The sequence below is a fragment of the Tenrec ecaudatus genome, chromosome 12 (assembly GCF_050624435.1).
Source record: "Tenrec ecaudatus isolate mTenEca1 chromosome 12, mTenEca1.hap1, whole genome shotgun sequence".
Taxonomy (NCBI): Eukaryota; Metazoa; Chordata; class Mammalia; order Afrosoricida; family Tenrecidae; genus Tenrec; species Tenrec ecaudatus.
In genome coordinates this window covers 27727084-27753286 of record NC_134541.1, presented here as the reverse complement: position 1 = coordinate 27753286, position 26203 = coordinate 27727084, and the positions used below count along the sequence as shown (strand labels likewise).

Genomic DNA, 26203 nt, shown 5'->3' with positions numbered 1-26203 from the left:
GGGGAGGGAGGGAGAGAAGGAGGGAGCGCGGGAGGGGGCGGGGCGGATCTGGGGGCGGGGCCATGTCCACGTGACCAAACGTCCCCGGGAGCGCGCGCCCGCTCACGTGCGTACCGAGCTTTTAGAGCTGGAATTGCTTGGTTTGCATGGGCTTCCCGCCTGGGTGATCTCGCCAGTAGCTTAAGCCCTGCGCTGTAACCACTGCACATCCCAGTTGAAGCGCTCTGGCTCCAACGGTACCCTTTGCTAGGTCACCTCTCAAAGTCTATTTCCCCATCCAAAATACAAAATACGGTGATAGTAATTACGAGTGCAAAGAGGAAATGGGGGAAGTATGGAAAGCACTTGGCACACTTTACCATTAATTGCATATAAGTCTCTATTTTTTCCGTCACCGCCCTCCTGGCAAGCTCAGTAGGTGTTCAGTATAACTCTTGAGTGAACAAGTGGGCGTGCCCCCCGCTTCCTTCTCCTCAAATGTAGGGAGACTTCCCCAGCACTGGACCTGATGTCATACAGCCCTGGATTCAGAACTGGCTTTTTCCCTCTCCTGTTGTCAGGTGCCACTGAGTAGGTTCCCATCCAGAACAACCCGTTGTACAACAGAGGGAAGCAATGTCCTGTTCCCCACTCTGCTGCAAGAATAATGTTTTTAGGAGAAAAATCGGACTAGTTGATGGCTTCATGTTGCTCTTCAGATAAAGACCAAATCAATAGCTTATGGTTGGCTCCTCACCTCTCCAGGTGCATTTCAGACCCTCCTCCAGCTCTAGGAAGCAATTACAATGACTTTTCTCAGTTCTTTACACATGGTAACCTTGCCCTCCTCAAGACCCTTGCACATGCAGGAGTCCGAGAACCCCTTTCATGACCAACGCCCAGATCGGTCCTGTTAGCAGCACCTGCTTACCCTTGATAAAGTAGACTAGGTTGTTTATTGTCCTTGGAATGTGGACTCCATAAGAAGGGAGACCTTGTCATCTTATTCATTGCTGTTCCCTCGGCACACAACACAGTGCCTGGTACAGAGTAGAGGCTAAAAATGATTTGGTGTATGTATGAAACCTGTGCACTCTACCAGGTGTTAGGTCCAAAAGGGCAGAAGAAAGCAAAAAGAACCCCAATGAGTCTGTAAAAATTAACACTAAAAGAACTTTACATGAGCCTGGAAATAACTTTTGAAAATGTTTTCTTTTAATTTACTAAATATATATATATAATGTACATATAGTAAAGTATAAACATCTTAAATGTTTATATTTCTGTGACATTTCCATATAGATCCAGTTATAATTAATCTGAAAGATTAAATGACTGGTCACTTCATCCTACTTAGATAAAGTTCCTGCCAGCAGATGGTTGAGAGGTTGAAATGACATTATCTAAACATACCTCCAAGCCTTATCAAAGCTTTTAGAGCCGCGGTTCTCAACTTGTGGGTCTCCACCCCTTTGGGGGTCGAATGACCCTTTGACAGGGGTCACCGATTGATAACAGTAGCAAAATTACAGTTATGAAAAAGCAATGGAAATACTTTTATGGTTGGGGGGTCACCACAACATGAGGAATTGTATGAAAGGGTCGTGGCATGAGGAAGGTTGAGAACCACTGTTTTAGAGGTAAGAAAGCTCTGAGCAACTCTACAACCTGAGCCACTGTCCTTACTTTTTCTTACCCATGTACGTATGCCAAGGCTGTTAGTTTTCCTGGGGTCAGCAAGGAAGCAGGGAGCTAAGGACACAGGTGCCAACTTAGGCAGTATTATGGATTGAAATGTGTCCCCCAACAAAAAATGTGTCAAATTGGCCAAGCTATGATTTTCAGTATATCTTATTAGTATCCTTTTTTTAAAAAAGCAGGGAAAAATGAGGAATGGATACCAAGTGCTCTCGTGGGAAAAAAATGTTTTGAGAATGATGATAGCAACAAATGTGCATGACACAATGGATGGATGTATGGATTGTGATAAGCGTTGTATGAGCCCCAATAAAATGATTTTAAAAAAAAGGAGTGAAACACATCCTTGGAACCCAGGGTCTTTGTGCTGAGAACGTCCTAGACCCAGGGGAATGTTAATGCCAGGGCACATGGATGTCTCCAAGGAACACCTGGCCTGTATATGATAAAGGGAAACAGAGACCTTCTCCCAGAGCTGCTGTTGTTGTTGTTGTTGTTAGAGGCCAGTGAGTTTGTTCTGATGCATAATTGATCCTACAACAAAATGAAACACTTCCCAGCACTGTATCATATTCACACCTGTTATGTTTGAGCCCATTGTTGCAGCTACTGTGTGAATCCATCTCATTGAGGGTCTTCCTCTTTTTCAAGAGTCCCATTTTTCAATCATGATGGTTTTTCCCAGGGCGCAATCTCTTCTGATAACATGCCCAAAGCATGTCAGACCAAGTCTTGTCGGTCTCACTTCCAAGGAGCACTCTGTCTGTCCTTCCTCTAAGACAGATTTGTTTGTTTTTCTGGAATTCCATGGTACTTTCAATATTCTTCAGCCAACAATTCTTCGCTGCTCTTCGTTATTAATGGCTCAGCTTTCACATGCATGTGAGGCAATTGAGAATACTGTGATTTGAGTCGGGTGTACTTCCATCCTCAAAGTGACGTCTTACTCTGTAACACTTTATTTTTGTTTTATCTATTTTTTATTAAAAGACATTTTATCGTGGACTCTTACAACTATTATTACAATCCACACATCAATTGCATCAGGCATATTTGTACATATGTTGCCTTCATTCTTTTCTAGACATTTACTTTCTTCTTTTAAAAAAATCATTTTATTGGGGACTTATACAACTCTTATCACAATCCATACATACATCAGTTGTGTAAAGCACATTTGTACATTCGCTACCCTCATCATTCTCAAAACATTTGCTCTCTACTTAAGCCCCTGGCATCAGCTCCTCATTTTCCCCCTCCCTCCCCACTCCCCCTCCTTCATGAACCCTTGATAACTTAGAAATTATTATTTTGTCATATCTTACACTGCCCGACATCTCCTTTTACCCAACCCTCTGCTATCCGTCCTCCAGGGAGGAGGCTACATGCAGATCCTTGTCATGGGTTCCCCCTTTCCACCCAACCCCTCCTCCACCCTCCCGGGGTCGCCACTCTCACCACTGGTCCTGAAGGGATCATCCGCCCTGGACTCCCCGCGTTTCCAGCTCCCATTATGCACCAGTATACATCCTCTGGTCTAGCCAGATTTGTAAGGTAGAATTGGGATCATGATAGTTGGGGGGGTCGGGGAGGAAGCATTTAGGAACTAGAGGAAAGTTGTATTTTTCATCGTTGCTACATCGCACCCTGATGGGCTCATCTCCCTGTGACCTTTCCGTAAGGGGATGTCCAGTTAGACATTTACTTTCTATTGAACCCTTGGTATGAGCTCCTCTTTTTTCCCTTCTCCCCCACCTCGTGACCCCTTATAAAATTATAAAGTATTATTATTTTCATATCTCATTTCAACCTCTGTCTCCCTTTCCCCGTGGTTTCTATTGTTCCCCCCCCCCCGGAGTGGGGGTGTGTGGTTATGTGTCAATTAGTGCGATAGGTTCCCCTTCCTCCCCTCCTCACCCCCCTTCCCCTTCTGATACCACTGTTCCTGGATTCCGTGTGTCCTGAGCTCTTATATCTTATCTCTTATCTATAGCTGTGCACATGCTCCAGTCTAGTCCAAAGCGAGGGGTGAGAAAGCCTCAAGGAACCAAAGGAATATTGTGTTTCAATAATGCTTTACTGTGATCCCTGGTTGACTCATCCCTTTCCTGTACCCCCTGTGTGTGGGGGGGGGTTTCCACTGTCTACAGATGGGTTTTTGGGTCTCTGCGATGACCCCCCTCATTCTCAACAACTTTTGTTTATTTGTTATGGGTCTTCTGATGCCTGTTACCCAGTTCTGATGACACCTCATAATCGCACCAGCTGGTGTGCTTCTTCCATGTGACTTGTTGCTTCTCTGCTGGATGGTCATTTGTTTTACTTCAAGCCTTCAAAACCTCAGACGCTATATCTTTTAATAGCTGGGCACCATCTCTTTCTATGCCACATTAGCTTATGTACCCATTTTGCCTTCGGTGAGTGTGCCGGGAGGGTGAGCATCACCGAGTGCCAGTTTATTAGAACAAAGTGTTCTTGTATTGAGGGAGGATATGAGTAGAGACCCGAAGTGCATCCACTACCTCAGTGTATTTCCATATAAATATATGCACATAGACTAATACTTCTATTTTTATGGACTAATTTATTTACATATGTACACACCTATACTTATACCTCTATCCATAGCTTTGCTTTCTAAATAATTCCTGTTTCCCTTTACCTTCCTCCTGCCCCACCATCATGCTTGCCCTACTTCTGCCTCTTAGTACTTCCTCTCAGCTGGATTGCTGTTGCTCCAACACCCCCAGGATCCCTACATCCTCCTTGTTGATTTAATCTTAATTCCCTAGCCTTTCCCCTGTCTATGGCATTGTTTGCTCACTGCACCCTTCCTCCCCGCGCCTTCACCCCCCAAGTCCCTCCCGGATTGTGGGTCCAGTTGGTTTCTCTCCGAGCCTGCTTCCCATGCTTGTTTTATATAAGTAGGTAAACCAACAATTACATAGACCAAACAAAAGATTGAAAAAGAAAAGAAATAAGTCTATATAATTCCAGGTCTGACTGCTGACCTTTATGACTATCTCCCTGCTGGTCCTGAGGGAATTCGGGAGCTGCCCCTCCTAGCCTGAAGTCTATTTTGGGGGCTCTTTAGGGGCTTTGTGGCTTGACTGCTCCAGTTTCTGATCTGTTATGTTCCCTTCTTGGTTTGCCCCGCTAAGGAGGGTTCAGACTGCACTACCTCCCCGCCATGTGTCCCCAGTAACCGTGTGTCCCCAGTATTGTCCTCTGCTGCAGTATGCTCCAGCAAGGGGACAGCATGTCATGAACTGTTGTCGGCCCTACAGTCCTTGCAGCTCTGTGCAGGAACGTCATCCTCTGGGCTCTGTAACACTTTAAAGATGTCTTTTGTAGCAGATTTGTCCATCATTTGATTTCTTGACTGCTGCTTCCATGAGCATTGATTGTGGATTCAAGTAAAATGAAATCCTTGACAACTTCCATGCCTTTTTCACTGATCATGATGCTACCTATTGGTCCCATGAGGATTTGAATTTTCTTTACAGTGAGTTGTAATCCATACTGAAGACTTCATCAGTAAGTGTTCTGAATTTTCTTTGATTTCAACAAGCAAAGCTGTGTTATCTGCATGTCCTCCAGAGCCCATGTAGAGAGAAGCCCTTCTTCTAGAGCTGGCACCCTCAATTCAGATGTTTGGCTTCCTAAGTTGTGAGAACATATATTTCTACTTGCTGAAGTCTTCCACTTAGGGTATTTCTGCTATAGTTGCACTAGATAACTAAGACAGACACCTACACATCCTGGAAGTAAAAATAGCACAAGCAGGACCTATAGGAAAACAGAAAAAGAACAAGTACAGACCATGAACTAGCAGACAATATAGTGTAGTGATTATAAGCTTGAGTGCTGAAGCTAAAATGCCCAAGTTCAGATTCCAGCTCTGCCACTTACTAGCTATATGATCTTGGGCAAATCCAATATGCTTGTTTTGGACAAGAAAATAAGACCTGAAGGAGATATAAATGATTTGTCTGGAAGGAGCCAAAGCATTTTCTTTTTTATTTATTTTGTTTTGTGTCCCTAGTAAACTGTAAGCTCCCCCAATGTGATGCCACCACTTTTAATAGCACTTTTTTGTGTGCCTTTACTTGTGTCGTTTGTAAAATGCAAATACTAGAGCTCCTCTCATGAGGATGAAATGAATGAATACATAAAACCCCTTTGAAGTGTGCCCTGCCCATATGAGTCCCCAATTGCTGCAGATTAACAGAAGCTTCAGGCCATCTCACTGTGTTTTGAGCAAGAAAGACACCCATTTTCTTCAGGATACAAACATGAATAAATAAAAAGAAATGAATCATTCTTTGACATGAGCCATTTAATCAACTTTAGCCTTTGTTGAACTTCTATTTTCATACATGTATCCAAGTAGGCTTAAGCTTTGCAGCAATAATATTGAGAGTGACTACCTGAATGATGTCATTCAGAAGAATAAATAAAAAATAAAAATCATAGCATACAGAGTCCAAAAACAAACAAACCCACCTACAAGTCGTCAACATTCTACTCTGCAGAGCTCATCACAACAATGTCATACAAGGTCGCCACTTTTAGTTTGGCCAAGTATGTCCTGAGGGAGGAAACACATGGAAAAATAGCGCTCGCTATTCATTACAGAAATTGTAGATTCTAAAGCTATTGTGTTACCTCACCAGCAGATGGCAGTACGTGCCTGAAAAGTCAGCACACAATTTTCAGACAAAGGAAAATACAGTTCCTTGATAAGTACACCTTTTCTACTTTGCATAAAGGCAAGTATAGGCAAACTAATGGTTTCCTCGTCAGGAAAGAAAAGGAAGAAAAATAAACTAAAATAGATCAATAATTACGCTATTGGGAAAAATTTGAATATCAAGAAAGTGGCCTCTTCCCTCGCCTAACAAAAGAGAAAATTTTTGTGTACTGAAAGAATCTGAAATTTCATGTTTTTTAGTATAACTTGAAGTCATAAATGTGCACAAACCATAGATGTAACACCAATGAAACTTCACAAAGTGAACAAATATGCACTGAACAACACATAAATTAAGAAATAAAACAATCAGAATGATGAGGGAAACATGTACAAAAGTGCTAGACACAATGGATGTATGCATGGATTGTGATAAGCGTTGTACGAGCCCCAATAAAATGATTTTTTAACGGTAAAAACAAAGAAGGAAAACAAAACATCAGCAGGTTCCCTAAAGAAGGAGCTCTGGTGCTGTAGTGGGTTGCATGTTAGGCTGCTCACTACAAAGTCAGCAGTTCAAATCCACCAGCTACTTTGCTCTCATAAAGATTTACAATCTAGGAAATACCCAGGGGCAGGTCTATCTTGTTTTACTATAGGGTCACTATGAGCTGGAATCAGCTCAATGGCAGTGGGTTTAGTTTTGAGTTTTTGGAGTTTCCTCAAGCGCTGTAGTTTCCCTTCCCTTCATTACCAATTGTGTTAGACAGGGTTCTCTAGAGAAACAAAACCAGGACACTTTGGATTTAATATACATATCTTATGTTATATCTATATATCTATATATAGATATACAACATGAAGGAATATAACAGCTAATTAGTTCGCACAGCAGGACAGAGGGCTCAGTTCAACTCACTTCCGTGAAACAGTTAATATACTGGAAGTCCTTCAACTAACGAGGGCTTCTGGGCCCAAGGTCAAGGACGCAGACAGTTGAGTCTTCCTTAGAGCAATGAAGGCCATCCGGCCACAGGCAGCCAAAAGCAGGGCAGGTCACCAACAGTCAGCCAGATGACAGGATCCGACAGTCCCTAGCTCAAGTGATGTATGTACCAGCACTGTGGCAAAGCAGGTCTCGAAGGAATCTCAAGCTCTCATGACACGGTCCACATGTTGGGTGTCCCACAGGTAGTGTAGCTCACAAGTTGAGGCAGAGAACCAGCCAAGGCAGCCACATGCTGGTCCAATCATCTGAGATCAAGAGGGAGAGAGGTGGGGTTCACCAAGCCATTTATCTCTTTGCCATCCAATCAAACTTCGACCTTATTAATCCCACATGTTCCTATTGGCCAGGCTGGCACAAAAAAAATCTACCTATTACACCAATGTCCCCTCCCAGCCCCCTGCCAAAGGTAAGCTGCCTTCAGAGCTCATGTTGTTGTGGTTGTTAGGTGCCATTGAGTACATTCTGATTCACAGTGACCTTATGTGCAACAGAATGAAACGCCATCTGGTGCTGTGTCTTCCTCACAATTATTCTTGTGCCTGGGTCCGTTGCAGTTCCTGTGTCAATCCATCTCAGTGAGGGGCTTCCTCTTTTTCGCCGCCCCTCAAATATCAAGCATGGTGTTCATCTCCGTGGGCTAGTCTCTTCTGATAACATGTCCAAAGTAGATGAGACAAAGTCTCGCCAAACATGCCTCTAAGAGGCATCCGGCTGTACTTCTTCCAAGACAGATCTGCTTGTTCTCTTGGCGGTCCACGATGCTTTCAGTATTCTTTGTCAACACCATCGTTCAAATGCATCAATTTTTCTAGGTCGTCTTTATCAATCTTTCAACCACTTAGCTGATTTCTGTCTCTATAGACTTGCCTATTTAGAACATTTCATATAACTAGAATCATGCGTGAGTGTTCAAACAAAAGGAGCCCTGGTGGCATAATGGTTACACATTAGCCTGCTAACCACAAGGTCAGCAGTTCGAAACCACAAGCTGCTCTTGATGAGAAAGGTGTGGCTTTCTACTCCCATGAAAAGTGGTTGGCTTCTTACACTTAGTGTGATGTTCTCAAGTTATATGTGTCATTGTTATAACATGTATTAGTACTTCATTTCTACTTCATTAATATATCATATGGTCAAGTAATATCTCATGGTATAAATATACCAGATTTTACCTTATCATTGTGGACATTTTGGTTTCCCCCACCTTTTGGAACTGCCAAATTGTTTTCCAAAGTGGCTGAGCCATTTTTACATTTTATGTTAGGGTGTCTAGTTCTCCATATCTTTGTCAACACTTATTATCTTTTTCCTTGCCCCATCCTAGTGGATGTGAAATGGTATCATCTTGTGTTTTCTATTTGCATTTCCCTGATGATTAATGGTGTTGAACATCTTTCATGTGCCGTTGGACATTTATATGCCTTTTTTGAAGAAGTGGCTATTCAGATCCTCTAGCCATTTTCTTTTTTTTTTTTTTAGAGTGAGTGAGTGAGAGAGTGTGAGTGAGGGAGAGAGTGGGAGTGAGAGAGTGAGTGAGCGAGAGTGGAGAGTAAGTGAGAGAATGGGTGAGTCAGTAAGTGAGTGACAGTGGTGAGTGAGAGACTGAGTGAGAGAGTGAGTCAGTGAGTCAGTGAGAGTGAGTGTGAGTTGTGAGTCAGTGAGAGTGAATGAGAGAGTGTCAGTGAGAGTGAGTGAAAGAGTGAATGAGAGAGTGAGTGAGTGGGAGAGTGAGTGTGAGTGGGAGAGTGAGTCAATAAGAGTGAGTGAAAGAGTGAGAGTGAGAGTAAGTGGGAGAGTGAGTGAGTGCGAATGAGTGAGAGTCAGTGAGTGAGTGAGAGTGAGTGATTGAGTGTGAGTGGGAGAGTGAGTCAGTGAGAATGAGTGAGTGTGAGTGGGAGTGAGAGTGAGAGAATGAGTGAGTGGGAGAGTGAGAGAGTGAGAGTGAGTGAAAGAGTGAGTCGTCTATCCATTTTCTTAAAAGATAAAATCACATGGCATAAAATTTAAATTATTTTATAGTGTTCTATTCCGTAGTTTTCAGTATTTTCACAATGTTGTACAACCATCAGCATTATTTAATTCTAGAACATATTTATCACATTAAAACCCTCATACCTGCAAGCAATCTCAGTTCCTCATTTCTTTTGCCCCTTAATCAAATTTGCCTCTATGGATTTGCCTATTCTGGACATTTCATGTAAATAGAATAATCTAATATGTGGCTTTTTTATATCTTGTTTCTTCTACCTAGTATGTTTTCAAGTTTCATCCATATTGTAGCACATATCATACATTATTCTTTTTTGTATGGAAACTATTCCATTGTATGGATATACCACATTTTGTTTATACCAAAGCCGAACTCACTACCATTGAGTTGACTCTGACTCATTATGACAGGGTTGAACTGCCCCTGTGATTTCCCACATACTCTTCATGGGAGTAGAAAGCCATATCTTTCTCATCTAGAGCAGCTTGTGGTTTCAAACTGCTGACCTTGTGGTTAGCAGCCCAATGTGCTAACCATTATGGCACCAGGGGTCCTTTTGTTTAAACACTCACGCACATCCATTTGGGTTGTTTTACCCTTTGGCTACTGTGAATAGTGCTGTTATAAGCATTTCTGTGTAAGTTTTGGTTTCAATTATTTTCGAAAACATGTATATGTGTGTGTGTGTGTGTATAAACATATGTAAGAATGAAATAGCTGGGTCATGTGGCAATTCTATGTTCAATGTATTGAGGAAACACCGAACTGCTTTCTACAGCAGCTGCAACATTTCATAAATATATATAAATATATTTATATTTCTACCATGTTTCAGCAATGTATGAGGTTCTAATTTTTCCATTTCCTTACTAATATCTGCTATTTTCCTCTTTTTTTTGGTACAACCAACCTAGTAGGTGTGAAGTAATATCTCACTGTGGCTTTGATTTTTATTTCCCTAGTGAGAAAGGAACCCAGATGGTGCATTGATTAAGCACTCAATGACCAAGTGGGAAAGGTCAGTGGTTCAAACTCATATCCTGCTCCTTGGGAAAAAGTTGTGGCAGTCGGCTTCCATAAACATCTTCAACCTGGAAACCCTATGGAGCAGTTCTACTCTGTCCTATGTCACTGTGAGTTGGAATTTATTGGACAGCACTAGGTTTTGCATCTTGTCAGAGACTTGGCCATTTATATATCTTCTTTGAAATGTCCATTTACATTCTGTAGGGTTGTCATAAGCAAATAACACAAATGGATGAGTTTAAAGAACAGGAATGAATTGTTTCATAGTTTTGGAAGCTAGAAGTCCAAATTAGGATGTTGACGTGTCGATTCCTTCTGAGGGACTTGAGGGAGGAATGGCTCCATGCCTCTCTTGACTGCTAGTGGCTGCTGGTGAGCCTTTGCTGCTTGTGGACTTATCTTCACCTGGGACCTCTTCTCCGCACTGTGAGCATCTCTTCTGAGATAAGAATATATTCACATAAAAAAAAGAATGAAATTGCACACTTACTTCACACTATGTGGAAAAAGTAACTCAGCATGGACTAGAGACCTAAATATAAGAACCCAAACTATGCAGACAGAAACATAGAAGTAAATCTTTGTGATCTTGGGATTGGCAATGATTGCTTAACCAAAAAGCCCAATTATATGCTTTTTACAGGAGACACACTTTAGATTCAGAGATATAGATTGGAGATAAGATGACAAATAGGAAAACTGAAAAAGATGTTATCATACACATGACAATCACATGAAACAGGAATGGCTGCAGTATATTAAACAAAATAAGTTTTAAAGCAAAAATATTAAAAATATATATATTACTAGAGCTAAAGAGGGACATTGTATAATGATTAAAGGGCAAATCAATTGAGAAGTCAGCTGGGGTCTAGGATAATTTTTCTTTAAGTATTGATTCCATACTCTAGAAATGAGCTATCAATAAAAGAAATAAAGAACAATTCCATGTATCACAATATAAGAAGAATTAAAGATTTAGGAATAAATTTAGCCAACAAGGTGTATGAATTGTACACTGAAAACCTACAAAATTCTGTTTGCAAGAACAAATTAAATAGGATCTAAATAAATGTAAAGATATCACATTTGTGGATTAGAAATTTTTTATATTGTTAAAATAGCAATATTCCCCAAAGTGACCTTTGGATTCATTGCAATCCATATCAAAATCCCACTAACTCTTTTTGCTAAAATGAGAAAGCTGATCCTAAAGTGTATGGAACAGCATGTTATCCAAAATAATCTCAAAAAATAACAAAGTTGGAGGACTCACAATACCAACGTCAAAACTTACTACAAAATTATAATAATCTAATGAGTGGGGTATTAGTCTTCTAGGGATAACAAACTGAACAATGGCGTGAGAACTGAGGATCTAGTAATAAACTCATCTCCCCTGGAAACACTGATAGGATTCACCTGTGAGTAATTTTGAACAGGATTCCCTGGAGTGCCACACTGCTGTATGAGAAGCAGGAATGGGGATTTCATTAAAAGAGCCAAGAGTGAAGCACTTCCTCTGAACCTGAGGTCCATGAGCAGCGAGTTTCCTGGATCTAGCTACACCTTCAGAGGAGCAGCAGCAGAACCAGGAGCCAGAGCATGGAACAGAGGGATGGACTTCCCGACCAGCGGAGCAAGGTGGGTGCTTTTGTGCAGAGGCTGGCTTGTGGAGTGGAGTGGAGGGGCTCCAGGCACTTAAGTGGGGAACTGGAGCTGAGTGCTCGGTGATGAGGCTTACTGGAGTGAGGTGCTACTTACGCGATTTGTGGTGCTAGGTTTGCTGACCCACAGAGCTTGAGCTGAATGCCTTCTGGGTGAGGCTTGTAGCAGAGTGGTATGCCCCTTGGGGCACTTACTAGCAGACCTGAAACTCTGTACTACGTCCTGGTAGTCAACTACCCTGAGCATCTCTCACTGGCATTACAAATGGCTAACTTCCTTAAGAAACCTTTTGATCATAATTTTATCTGAGTCTGTGTGTAGTCACAGCATTGGACATTAGAAACTAAGCAAATAAAATAGAAAACATTAATTAAGACATTTCAGGAAGCTGAGAGTCCAAATTCAGGGCACCAGCTCTGAAAAAAAATTTTTATATTGTTAAAACAGCAATATTTTATAGTAGAGGAAATTTCTGTGTCAACTCTGGGATAGGTCCTTATCTCCATTGAACATCTGTGGGCCCTGTGTACCTTGGACATCTCCATGTATCTTGGTATCAGTCTTTTGGGTCTTGGAAGTACTCAACACAGTTGAGTTCAAAGAACTTAGCTCTGTTTTTCTTTCTTGGTGCTACAGAGCTACCTCCTACTTCGCTCACTTCTCCCTCCTTTTTTTTTTTTTTTTAAGATGAAAGGCGATGCAGGGAATCTTCACACTGAGTCAATGCTATGCCTTGAGGGAGGGTGCTTCCTCCCACCTGAATCTTACTTTTACACCAGTTGGCTGTAATCAATCACATCATTTGTAATGATCAAACCATTACAAAATGGTCAAATTAAATTCTTATATAACCGCCAGACCACTGAGCATTATGGCCTAGGCAAGTTGAGACCTATTTTGAGAGAGACACAAATCAATCCGTGACAGTGACCTTAGGCAAATTACAATGAACCATAATTTCCTCATCTCTAAAATGTAGAGATTAATACCAATCTCATAGGCTGTTCTCCCTACCTCACCGTCTTCTCCGCATGTTCTATCAAAGGACAGAGCCAGCCTGAGGCCCTGAGGTCAAATTCAGTGGCGCCTGTTTGGGAATCATAAAGTTCTATCGAAATACAGTCATAACCCTTTGATGCTGTAACAGCAGAGTTGAGTAATTATTTCAAGGACCATATAAACCTACTGCCATCAAGTTTGTTCCAACTCATAGCAACCCGACAGAGTAGAACTGCTCCATAGGCTTTCTATACATCTGTACAGATGCAGACGAGACAGCCTCATCTTTCTTTTCCCATTGAGCAGTTGGTGGATTTGAACCATCTACCTGTCAGCAGTTCGGTGCTTAACCCACTGTGTCACCAACGCTCCTTAAAAGAACCCTATGGCCTGTAAGATCTGAAATAATTACTGTCTGGCACCTCACACAAGTTTCTTGATCTCTTCTGTGCCACCAGCAGTCCTTTACCTACTGATCTGACCCATTCCTTCTTTTCATAGGATCTTGAACTTGCCTGGAATGCCATCCCTACATGCAGACCTAATCCTTTCCTGTCAACCCTACCTCTCCTCAGCACCTCAAGGCAGCCTTCTTGACTGCACCCTGCCCTAGACAGGGCTAACATCCCTGTTACACATTCGCATAGCATTCCTCAGCTCACGACGGTCATCACATTAAGTATTTCTCCTTTTTTTCTTCAATGTTTGAATCCCTCAGTACACTAGAAAACCCCTCCTAAACCGAACTCACTGCCATTGAGTCAATTCTCTGAGGCTGTAAATCTTTATGGGTTCTGAAAGCATGATCTTTCTCCCACAGAGCAGCTGGTAGGTCCAAACTGCTGACCTTGAGATTAGTAGCTTAATTCTTAATCCACTATGCCAACCAGGGCTCCTCGGTACACTCCAACCGCACAAAAAGCCTGTCTTGTTCAATGCTGAATCTCTAGTGTCTAGCCTTGTGCCTGGAATATAATGGATAGGTTGATGAAGACATGAGTGAGTTACACAGTTATATACTATAGAACAGCAGTTCTTAACCTGTGGGTTGTGATCCCTTTGGGGGTCGAACGACCCTTTCACAGGGGTCCCCCAATTCATAACAGTAGCAAAATTAAAGTTATGAAGTAGCAATGAAAATAATTTTATGGTTGGGGGACACCCCAACATGAGGAACTGTATTAAAGGGCCACGGCCATAGGAAGGTTGAGAACCACTGCTCTGGGGTTTCAGCAAACCTTCCCAGGTTCTCAGATCTTTTGCTTTCTGATGGTCGGACCAGGGTGTAGCTGCCTTAGCAGTTCCCTGCTTCAGCTTGCAAGGCTGACTTCCTGCAAGACATCCCCATGGAGAAGCCGCAGGGACCTACCCCAATGAAGCCCGGGGTGCTGGAGCAGCAGTGTGGAAACCACTGCCAGTGCTGAGATGCTTACACGATCACTGACTCGGCTTTCCTCCTGCAGTCGGCATCATTGCTTCTGTTTTGTGAGATGGAGGAGGACTTTGTAGATTGGTTTCAGACATATGGGTTAATGTTGGACTTGTGGGCTTGGGCAGCACTGGGTTGGGATGTTTTCTTGATGTGCACTTACGCTTTATATAAAACTCTCTCTTATACATGAGTTTCTGTGGATTTGTTTCTCTAAAGTACCCAGACTAATACACTTCCTAATGTCGCAACTATTACAGTTCCTCATGTAGTGGTGACCCTCCAACCATAAAATTACTTTCATTGCTACTTCAGAACTGTAATTTTCCTGTTATGAATCAGGAGACTCCTGTGAAAGGGTCCTTCGACCCCCAAAGGAACGTTGCACCCACAGTTGAGAACCATTGGCATAGAGCCTGGTAAACCAAAAGCGCCTAACTTGCTGCCATTAAGTTGATGCTGACTCACAGCGATCCTACTGGACAGAGTAGAACCTATTTCCCAGACGGTAACTCGTTACAGGAGTAGAAAGCTACTTCTTTCTCCCAGGGAGAAACTGCTGACCTATGGTTAGTCACTCAACATGCAGCCACTAGGCCACCAGGACTCCCTAAAGGCCGGTACACATCTTAAATCTATCTGCCTGCCTGTCTTTATTATTAGTGTACACAGTCCTGGGTAGACGGCAGTTAATATTACCAGCCCTGCAGAGTTGCCTTTAGCTTGCTCTGGTCTCAGGGCTGAGGTCTGTTCTCCCACTCCCACCCAGACTGCCACTCATAAATCCAGCCACAGCCATGGTTAAGCAATATTTTCTCTTTAATTCCCCTTTGCAAATGGAAGCCCCTGAGCTGGTTCCCACCCCACCCCTACCCCCCACCCTGGGGACCTCCAGATGCAAGGTCCCCCGCTCCAACCTGGTGGGAGGAGGAGGGGAGCACCCCCTCCCCAGGATGGTCCATTAAAAAAAATCCTAGTCAGTTTAGAAATGAGGCTAGGGATAGGGGAAGGGAGCTGGAAGACAAGGCCCAGGTCAGGCCAAACTGGAGATACTGGGGTTGTTTGAGAGAACCCTGGGAGGGTTTGCAAGCACGTCCCTAAGCTCAGGGCCAGCATGGCTGAGGGAGGAGAGGAGACAGAGACTCCTCAAGGGCCTGACTGCCTGGTCGTGGATGACACCCACTACCACCATCATGGGCCTGGGGAGAGTTTTCCAGTTATTCGGGGGTCAGGTTTGCTAAGCATCCCCTTTGGCCCCTCACCCAGGGCATCCCTGGGGTCCCCCCGAGACCAAACCTGGGAGGAGGAGGGACTCTGGGAACATGCAAAGGGGGAGGAGCAGAGACCCTGCCCCACCCCACTGCTCTACACCATGGTGGCTCCAGCTGCATCTGGGCTCCGAGGGTCCTTCACACCGATGATGAAGTTGTTGGTTCTCCGGCTGCCATGGACCCAGGACAAGACATCTACCTTCTCCACATGGTGGCCCCTGGCTTCCAGGAACTCAATCTCTTCCTCTGTGAACTCACCTGAAAACCAACAAATACGGATTCAGAGCCTTCAGACCACTGGTTCAGGACTCTTTTGGTTAGGTCTACATCCCGATCCCTTCCCTGAGGAGTTAATGTGATTTGGGGCAAGTCATGTCACCTTTCTGTGTCACAATCTCCTTAATGCTTAAGAGAGATTTTTCCCCCCACTTTTTAAAAAAATCATTTTATTGAAGGCTCTTACAACCCTTAGCACAATCCTTACATCTACCCATTGTGTCAAACACATTTATATATCTGTTGCCATCATCCTTCTCAAAATATTTGCTTTCTACTTAAGCCCTGGTATCAGCTCCTCCTTTCCCCCCCTCCCTGCTTCCCTCTCCCTCATGAACCCTTGATAATTTATAAATTATTATTTTGTTATATCTTATACTGTCTGATGTGCCTCCCTTCCTCCACTTTAAAAGAGAAAGTTTAAGAGAAACTACTGCATGAAGTTGTTGCCAAGATGAAAAGAAATAAAAGCCCCAAAGCACTGAGCTCAGAACTTGTCAAAAACCCACTGCCTTTGAGTCAATTCCAATTCATAGCGACCCACAGAACCATCAATGAGTTTCTGAGACTGCCAGTCTTTATAAGAGTACAAAACCTCATCTTTCACCTACAGAGTGCTGGGTGGTTTCGAACTGCTGACCTTGCAGTTAGTAGCCCAATGCATAACCCACTATGCCACCAGGGATAGTAGCTCAGCTCTACCTGCTTAGGTCAAGTTGCTATCATGTCTTGTTAGGACTGCTATAATAGACTGCAAATTAGTCTCCTTGCTGTCAGTCCCGCTTTACCCAGCAGCCAAGGGATCTTTTTAAACCCTGTTAGACCATGTCACATCCCCAACTCCAAATACTCCAATAGCTTTGACACCTCTTAGAATAAAACTCAAAATCCTTAGCAGTGCCTCTAGGGCCCAACATTATCTGAGCCCTTGCTATCTCTCCTTGTTTCCTTCCATAGTCTCCCTTGCTTAATGCTTAGCCCTCAAGTAGGCCAAGCACGCGCCTACCTCAGGGCCTTTGCAGACGCTCTTCTCCCTGCCTGGCATGCTCTCCTTCGAGCTAATCACATGTGGGCTCCCTGACTTCATTAGCTCCCTTTTGGTTCAAAGTAACCTCTTCAAAGTGCCTCCCCAACTACTAAGTAAACACCAGTTATCTTTCCTCTGCTTTGTTTTTCCTTTCTTATTTTTTTTAAGGTGAGCTTCTGGCTTGTCCAGTATCAGGGTTTGGGCTGGGGGATGAGGGGCGTGAAGGGCCCCAGTGCACACACTCCTGCCCTACTTCCAACTGGAGTTTTCTTGCTGAGCTGCAGCTTTCGCTTGAAACGGGACCTTCGGCTCCTATTGAAAAACCCTACTGTTCCGAAACTGGCCCATGAGGTCCTGCAGCTCTGAGGTATAGGGCTGGCCTCGGGGGTGGGGTGCCCGGAGGTCCCCACATGTGTGAGGCATGCTCATAGGGTCTCATCGTTGGGGTCCCAACCATTGAGTTTTCTATGATGTGCTTGGCTCGGAGGCAGGATGCAGCTCTGGGTCTATTCACAGATGCGGAAGAAGTCTGGAAAACCAGGGGGTACTCTGCCCTCCTTTTTCAGACAACGGTACATTGGGGTGGAGGGGGCAGCTCTATGCTGGGCCTCAGTCATGGAAGGGCTCTCACACTGGGGCCGAGGAGCTGAAGGGGTCAGCCATCCAGCCCCGGGGAGATGGAAGCATGACCACCTGGCAGTCAGTCTTAGCATCTGCAGGCTCCCTCTTCCTGAGCTCACAGAAAGTCTGGTGCTGCAAGTCTGCCCCGGTCTTCAGCAGGAGCAGAGAGGGCAGGCCTTGTTTAAGTTTCTGACCCTACATCCACTCCATCCTCCAATTATGGTCGGGGTCTCCTGGGGAGTCTGGACCTGCCAGTGGAGCAAAGCCTTGAACTTGCAGGGAGGCCAGGCCGAGCCGGTCTGTGGGGCTGGTGAGGCCCTGTCTGGGCTTAGCTGGCAAACACGGCTGTGGTGCTATTGGCTGGCTGTAAGCGGGGAGCCTCATGAGGTTTTGTCTTTTTCTTCTTGGTCCCAAGTGCTGCCTGGTCCCCGCCACGCTTGGTGGCCTTCATCTTTGGCTTGTGGACCGAGGCTGTGACCGTGGTGACGGTGGCTTAGTGGGCCCTGACCTCCTCCTTGGCTTGCTTGTGTCCTCTGTAGGCCTCATTCCCCTCCACTGTGACAAGGCGGTGGCTGGCTGATCCTTGAAGGATATCACAGGCCAACCAGGCAGACTCCTGGCATCTCTGCCACGTCTCATCACCATCCTCGCTGATGGCCAGGGATGGACGTGAAGAAAAGGTGGAAGCCAGCATCCTCTGCCTTGGTCTTTCTGGACCTCTTCTCCGCTGCTGAGATGGTCATGGAGAGGCACAGGCATCTCTGGGCCCCTGGGGCGGGTGCTGCTCTAAGCCCTGCGGTTGGAATCGCCCGGAGAGGTTCTGCGCGCTGACCTCTTGGAATACCACAAAGGCTTGTGGGGCACCTTGTCCTATCTTTCAGAGCACTTACGTACTGACTCTAGTTCCTCGTTTCCCTATGCTAGAGATGCACTGTCTGAAGGAAGGGATACTGCCTTTTTCACCATTGATCCCTACTGCCTGGAATGGGATCAGTGCATAGTCAATGAAAAGTAAGCAAATGCTTACTGGATGCGTGAACAAATGCCCATCTCCTTGAGTAAATAAATGTCCTTGTCATCACTGCCTGGGCCATTAGTCTAGATCAGTGGTTCTCAACCTGTGGGTCACGACCCCTTTGGGAGTTGAACAACCTTTTCACAGGGGTCACCTAAGACCATCGGAAAACATAAATATTTCACAATATATAATTACATTGTTTTGTGATTAATCACTATGCTTTCATTACGTTTAATGATGTTCAATTTAACAATGAAAATACATCCTGCATATATTTATATGATGATTCATAACAGTAGCAAAATTAGTTATGAAGTAGCAATGAAAATAATGTTATGGTTGGGGGGTCACCCCCACATGAGGAACTGCATGAAAGGGTAGCTGCATTAGGAAGGTTGAGAACCACTGAGCTAGATGTTTCTCTTCTTTCCTCATGGTCAGTTTTCCTTCCTTTAACCGATCCCTTCTCTATAAAAATGATTAGGCCACGTTCTTCCACTACTCAGCTGGATCAAGCCCCAACTTCTTGGCAAGCACCTCCACCATAGGCCCTGTAACCCTCCCAGCCTCACCTCCCACCATAAATCCGATCTTACTTCCCCACACACGGTGATTTTAGGTACTTTCTTGAGATAAAAACAGCATTAAATCACTAACTGGAAGCATATTTCTTTTGTGATTCACATTCGTTTTTTTTGTAAGGACAGTGTCTCAGTCTTGTCCCCAGCATTGCCTAATCTTCTCCAACAGAGAGAACAGGCCTCTGAGGACCTGGTCATATTTGATTTCCACAGCTACTTTTCTGTTCATGGCAATTGATACATGTTTTTTTTTTTCCCCGTTTGTGATTCTAAGCCCAACTTCGCAAATAAATTTAGGTTGAAAAGGAAGTCTCCTTGGAGACACACTACATAAATGATGGTTTAGATGACGTGTAAACCCAAGGCCAGTTTCTGGTGAGTCGTTTCCAACTCACGCCGACCCTGTACTTGTGCAGATCGACCTGGGCACAGGGTTTTCAGTGGCGATGACCTGTCGGAGGCTTTTCTCCAGGTCTTTTCTTCTAAGGCACTTCAGAGTGGATTCACACTGTTAACATTTTGGTTCCTGGGTACTTAACTGTTTACACCCCTGGCCCCCCACCACTCAGGGGCTCTCAGATGAAACGTCTCTAGTCCAGCTATTCTCTGAAGCGTGCTTTCTGGCCTTTGTTTATCACTTTGCCCTGTTCAGAATGCCCTTCCCTCCATATTCCAAATTCCTGCTTACATTTCCAGTCATCACCTCCTCCAAAATGCCTCCCAGTTGCCTCAGGTAGAGGAGCTGTTCCTTTATCAAGCCCTCGCTACCCAGACCCTACTTTACACTGGAAGCTCTTCAAGGGAGGCCCTGATGATTCATCCTAGACACTCATGTCTTAGCACAGAGCCTCACACTCAGAAGAGACCAACAGCTATTTGTTGAACAGAATTCTGCTCAAGCCGTTCACCTCAACATCTGTTGGCTGGGATCTAGGAAGTCACTCGTCCAACTGCTGTGGCTTCCTTTACAGGCTTCATTCGGTTCACGAGGTATCAGGAGCCAAGAAGTGACGAACCGAGGCAATGGTATCAGCCAGTTGCGAGTTCTAATCTCAATCCTGCCACTTACTGGTTGAATTTTGACTTGTTTCTAACCTCTGGGAGGCTCAGCTCCATTTGCTGTAAGAGGAGGATAATAATCTTACAGCAGGCGAAGATGGTGTGACCTTGAGTCTGTATCCCCTCTGGACTAGCAGAGTACACTGCTGGTTGCAATCACAACCCTTCAAGGGCACACACTTTCTCACAAGACTAAGCCATGTTTGATTCATCGTGGTACCTGTCCTCAGAGCCAAGCCCATCTCCTCACCAAGACCTTCAACCTCGCTGATCTGATCTCATCTCACCCTGCCTCATGCCTCTCTCGTCCTCAAACAAACCACACCAAGCCCGTTCCTGCTGCTGAGGCCTCTGCATTTGTTCCCTTGATCTCCACAGCTGTCCCAGTTCTGGGCACGGTGAGCTCGGTCTCACTCTTCAGATCTGCGCTTAAATGTCATGAAAACGCAGCCTTCTCTGGCCCTCCGGCCAGCCCTGTTCATCAGCCTGCTTTCAGGTTCTGCAGAGCCCTTCCTCTGCTGGCTGACATTTCATTGGTTGTTTGTTTTCTTGTGTGCTGTGAATGCAGTCTTTCCGCTCCAAGGATGATGCCTGGCACACAGTAGGTGCTCAATGCAAACTGTTGGACCAATGCAGGCTTACACAATAAACTGTTATCTTCTTTTACAGAGGAGAACACGGAGGGGGCTCAGAGTGGAGCTGTGGCTTTCCCAAGGTGTGGTAGTTACATCATCTGGTGTCAATTTGGGACCTGAGAGGATTAAGAGTGAAGGGGTGGAGTCTAGTCTGTCAATCGGGTCATAACCAACGAGGCCTCTGTGTGGGCATGGCCTTCCCCTGAGGATTCTGGGAATTCCAGGATTTCTTCCTTGGAGGTGGGAGAGACTTTCTCTCACTACTCACTTCCAGAGAGCGTCTCATCTGACAAGACACATGGAACTACACCAGACCTCTGGAGCCGAGAAGCCATGTAGAGACCCCTGCCAGCACTGAGATGCTTATAATGCCACAGGATCCAGAAGACTTGCTACCCACTGGCCTGTGATCTTCCTACATTTGACATCATTGTATGCGTTTTGTGAGTCTGAAGAGGACTTTACAGATTGGTACAGAACATATGGCTAATATCAGACTTATGGACTTGATCTGTACTGGGCAGGGATGTTTTCTCAATATTCAATTGCTCTTGTATATGAACACCTTTTTTATAGACATAGGAGTCTCCCTGGATTTGTTTCTCTAGTCTACCTGGACCAACACACAAGGTCACATGTCTAAGAAATGGCAGGATGGCACTGACCCCAGAAGGCCCTGTCTTCCCCTACCCCTGTGCCCACCCCTTGGAGCCTCCAATGTGCACTCACTGTCCACCTGCAGGAGGTTGGATTGTAGGTCTGGGTGCAGACGGCCACGGGCGAGGCTGTCACTCAGGTTCCGGTTCAAGGTTAGGACATTCAGCAGAACCTATGGGCAGCCAAGGGGCAGAAAGTCAGGAGTTGGGGGTTAGGGTTCTCTAGCCTTTCACCATGGTGGGCCCAGCCTTTAGGGCTCTTTGACACCAGAAGGGTCAACTGAATCATCAGCCCCAGCGAAAAGTGATCTTGAGAGGACTCTCCCCATTTCACAGATGGGGAAAGTGAGGTCAGAGATGCAAAGTGGCTCACTGCAAGGCTTAGAAGGAGCTGGGGGGGACGGCACAATTAGCACCCAGGGTCCTTCATTCCAGGTCCCCTCCCTCTTCCCTTGCCAGGGCAGGGTTAAAAGTTACGGAGCATGACAATGGGCACTTCCAACTTCGTGGTGAGGTGAGTGGTTAGGTTCTGGGGCCAAGTGCCTGTCCATGATTACTCATTGAAAGAATTTGACCTAACTCCTTCATCTCACTAGCTCTCTGCTTCCTCGTCTGTAAACCAGGAACGAGGATTTCTCCTGGAATTGGGGCGGTTCGAGTGGTTCACATACAGATTCAGTGTGGTAAGTGAACTATTTTACAGATGAGGTTCAGAGAGAATCTCATCCCCCAGCATCACAGCTGGAAACTGGCAGTGGTCGAGCCAGAATCCGGGCGGGTGTGGGGGGGAGAGGTGATTCTAAAACTTGGACGAGTTAACCCACCACCTGCCAATATGTGCCTGGCATGGGTCTCAGGACCTCAAGACACTTGAGGAAATGTGAAGTATGAAGTGAGCAGAAAGCTTCTCCTGTCGAAATCTTCCAAAACCAGACTCTAGACTGAGTTCACTCTATTCGGAGGCTGGACCAAGGAACAGCAGGGCTGGAGATGGACACAACCCAGGAAGCTCAGAGGTTCTACTATCATTGCATTCTGCAGACCTTGAAACTTCCCCTGTGACCTTGAAAGACAAGGAGCTTTCAGCTCTGTCCTTCCTGGAAACACAGAGAAGCCCATGTCCCCAGAAACCAGCCTGAGCCAGCACAAAGTAGCCTTGCTCATGGTTGCTGCATAAAGGGTCGGGGAGGAAAGAATGCGAGAGCTGAGGGACATCTGCGGCCCAGGCCTCAGGTTGGCTTCTGGCTGCAAAAGGCCCGAGCTGAAGGGCACCTCACCTGGGTCAGGCCGCTAAGGCCCCGGGCAGCGCCATTGGCCCCCAGGGCGAGGTAGGTCCCACAGAGCCCCTCTGCTGGTCGGACCACAGTGGGTAGCAGGAAAGAGAGCGGCCGCTTCCCTGGCTGCACGGAATTCTCCTGGTGTCATAGGACAGAGACCACAGGGGGAAGTGGTGAAAGGCAAGACAGGGAAAAATCCATCATCACGCTTCCAAGCTCCCTCCTCACCCCTCATCCAGCTGCCACGGAAGGCTGATCGCTCCTTAGGCCACTGAATGTGAAATGGGCAGGGTCCTGGATAAAAGGGGGTGATGCAGAAACCCACTGAGTTTGGGGGCTGCGCTGGACAGGGGAGCAGGGGTCGAGGCCAGGAAATATGACACTGAGGGGGTGGAGTTAAGGAAAGAACCAAATTAACTCCACATAGATCACTTCTGTCTCTGCTCTCCCAAGTTGTCTCTGTCTGGTCCTCTGCCCTCTCAAGCTGTCTCTGCCCCTGCTTGCAGGGTGAAAGCGTGCTGATTTCTCACTAGAAAATAATTCTCTTTCTCTTCCTCAGCTCCCCAGTTGGTACCCAGCAATAGGGCGGCTTAACTTCATCAGCTGGGCACCACACCAAGAAGACACGGGTGCTAAAAGGTACCTAAAGCATGTATGGGACCCAGTGTCTTGCCTTGGTCACACACTGAACCACCAGACTCTATGTCCCCGATTTGGTGGTGCTGGAGATGGTGCGGGCACTTTGTTTGCGTTCCATTTGTTTAAACAGCTTTGCCTACAGGAATTGGTGAGGAAGGAGCTGCCATGCCGACGACACCGCCTGCCTGACCTCAGGGTTTAGGGGAGGAGAGAGTCCGGTCCTACCAAGCTGGGTGCAGAGTGATTGGCAGTCCTGTTGGGCCAAGAGAAATCCAGCATTTGACTGTTGAGCAGGATGCCTGAGGGAGTGATGAGGCCACTGCCAAAGGGCCTGTTCAGGGAGCTGGGGAGCAAAGTGACAACAGTTAAGCCTTGAGCCCAGCTTCACCCTGAGCCCAGTCTCCACCTCCCTCCTGTCCAGATGACCCCAGGTGACTGAGTCAGCATACCTGACCATGGCCACAATGAAGTCATCAGGGCCCATGATCAGCACCTGGGCGGCAGTGGTAGCCCCGTCCAGCTCATAGACCGGCAGGAGTGGGGCAGGAGCTGCCTGTGAATCGTTGATGTGGCCCCGGAGGTAGGCTGCCTCTACCTTGCTGAAAATACAAGGGGTGAGGGTGGGGAATGAACACACAGCGGGCTCTGCCCACCTATCCACCTTGTGCTCTATCTGGGGATTATTTAACTAACGTCTATCTCCCCCTACTGAACTATTAGGTCTATGAGGGCAACATTGTACCTGCTCTTAACACATAAGAAACATCCAGAAAATAGTTGAATTGAATAAACTTATTCAATTAAAATTCTCTTCTAAAGCCAACTTATTTAATTAATTTAACCTTTTATGGAAATGCGTACACAGGGGACCCTTAAGGGAAAAAAAGTTTGGAACAAATAAACTGAGTTAATGTAATCCAACATTTGTGAAATAGAATGAAAATGTTATTAGGGCTCTGGGGGAGAATTTCATACTTGAGGATATTTGTTCCTCTTTAGAATTCTCTTTTGAAGGCACAGGAGGTCTTGGCACACAATAGTCACTTAATAAATATTTAATGTGGGTGTGTTTTGAAGGAGCCCTGGCAGGGCTTTGAGCTAAGCATTGGACTACTGGAGATGGTGTTGGTTCACATCCACCTGCTTGCCCTGCAGGGGAAAGTTGAGGCTATCTGTTCCACAAATATTACAGTATCAGAAACCCAAAGGAGCAGTTCTGTTTTACCTACATAGAGTTTCTATGAGTCAGAATTGACTTGATGGCAGGGGGTTTGGGTGTGAGTTTAAAGCTAAGTTTGTTTTTAATTCATGGGGTTTTAGTCACTTTTACAGAGACTTAATTATAGGTACACTTCCCAGCTCACAATAAACACTCAGAAAATATTGAAGGATAAATGGCAGCGTGGCATGATTGACTCTCTCCTGCTTCTTTCCCCAGTGCCCAGGGTTTGAGGAAGTAATAAGGAAGTTGGAGAAATATCCCGATGCTCCATTTGTATGGTCTACCCTATACCCTTTGCGAACTGACTAGAATCCTTCATGGAAGCCAGAATTAAGTCCAGAAATACTTCTACTACAGGCCAGTGATATTTACCAATTACATTCAATGGCTCATGCAATTCTGTTGACTTTTGTTTTATTTTTTAAAGTTCAACAGAAGGTTTTTTACCTTAATATTTTGAACTGGTTGTTGGAATTGATGAATGACAAATTGCCAAGGGTAGCTTAAGACAGTCATTCCTTTTTACATTGAGAAGGCTGGTGATCACACAGAACCAGTTCAGAGGCCTTTATTTCAGGGGAGTTGAGAAGGTGCAGCTCAGTTGTGACCTTGAAATGCTCATTTTGGTGGCTGCTCTTTTTTGCTTTGAACGATAATTTGTTCATTTAGTGTCATCATTTCCAATGTAATTCATGAATGGTTGTTTGAGTAAACATACATATTTACATTAAGTATTGTATTTTGTTTATAAGGACCTCTGGTGGTGATGGTGGCTATGAATTGCAAAGTTAGTGGTTCAAACCCACCACCTGCTCCAAGGGAGAAAGATATCTGATCCCTTAAAGATTTACAGCCTTGGAAACCCTGAATTGGGTGGCTATGAATCAGAATTGACTTGATGGCAGTGGGTTTGGTTTGATTATATTTTTGGCTTCAGATTTTCTCTGTTAGTCTGTCTGTCAGGAGCCCTGGTGGCACAGTGGATTAAACATCGAGGTGCTATCCACAGGCTGGCAGTTAAAACCCAACAGCTGCTCTGAGGAAGAAAGGTGAAGCTGTCTGCTTCCATAAAGATTTATAGCCTCAGAGAGCCTAGGAGCGGCTCTGTTCTGGCTTATAGGACCACTATGAGTCAGAACTGACTCAATGGCAATGGGTTTTTTGTTTGTTTGTTTGTTTTTGGTTAGTTTCCAAGTCAGATGCAGTAGCAGTTACCCTTGTTGCCAGTTAAGAAAAATAATAAAGAGTAACATTTGTTATACATTTATATGGTCAAATGATGTATGTGGTGAGTGCTTTGTGTGATTGCATGTAGTCACCAAAGCAACTGCATGAGGTTGGTCCCATCAATCTTAGGAGCCTTTGTAGAAACTGAGACATAGAAAATTCAAATGACTTGCCAGAGGTGGTGCAGCCAGTGAGTAGTGAAT

General features: G+C 45.2%; 1 protein-coding gene across 2 annotated transcripts in view; it reads right to left on the bottom strand.

Annotated features, from left to right (window-relative positions):
- Positions 1 to 15356: 15356 nt before the first annotated feature.
- GGT7 (gamma-glutamyltransferase 7) overlaps positions 15357 to 26203 on the bottom strand; it is a 31001-nt gene continuing 20154 nt past the window's right edge. Inside the window, exons 11-15 of one of the 2 annotated variants that reach the window (XM_075563736.1) lie at positions 24001 to 24150; positions 23777 to 23894; positions 22913 to 23050; positions 21716 to 21808; positions 15357 to 16020 (exon numbers count right to left, since the gene is read on the bottom strand). In XM_075563736.1, coding sequence (XP_075419851.1) covers positions 15958 to 16020; positions 21716 to 21808; positions 22913 to 23050; positions 23777 to 23894; positions 24001 to 24150 — 562 coding nt within the window. In that variant the 3' untranslated portion in view covers positions 15357 to 15957. Of the gene's footprint in view, positions 16021 to 21708; positions 21809 to 22912; positions 23051 to 23776; positions 23895 to 24000; positions 24151 to 26203 lie in introns of both variants that reach the window. The other variant, XM_075563735.1, reaches the window with a different exon arrangement.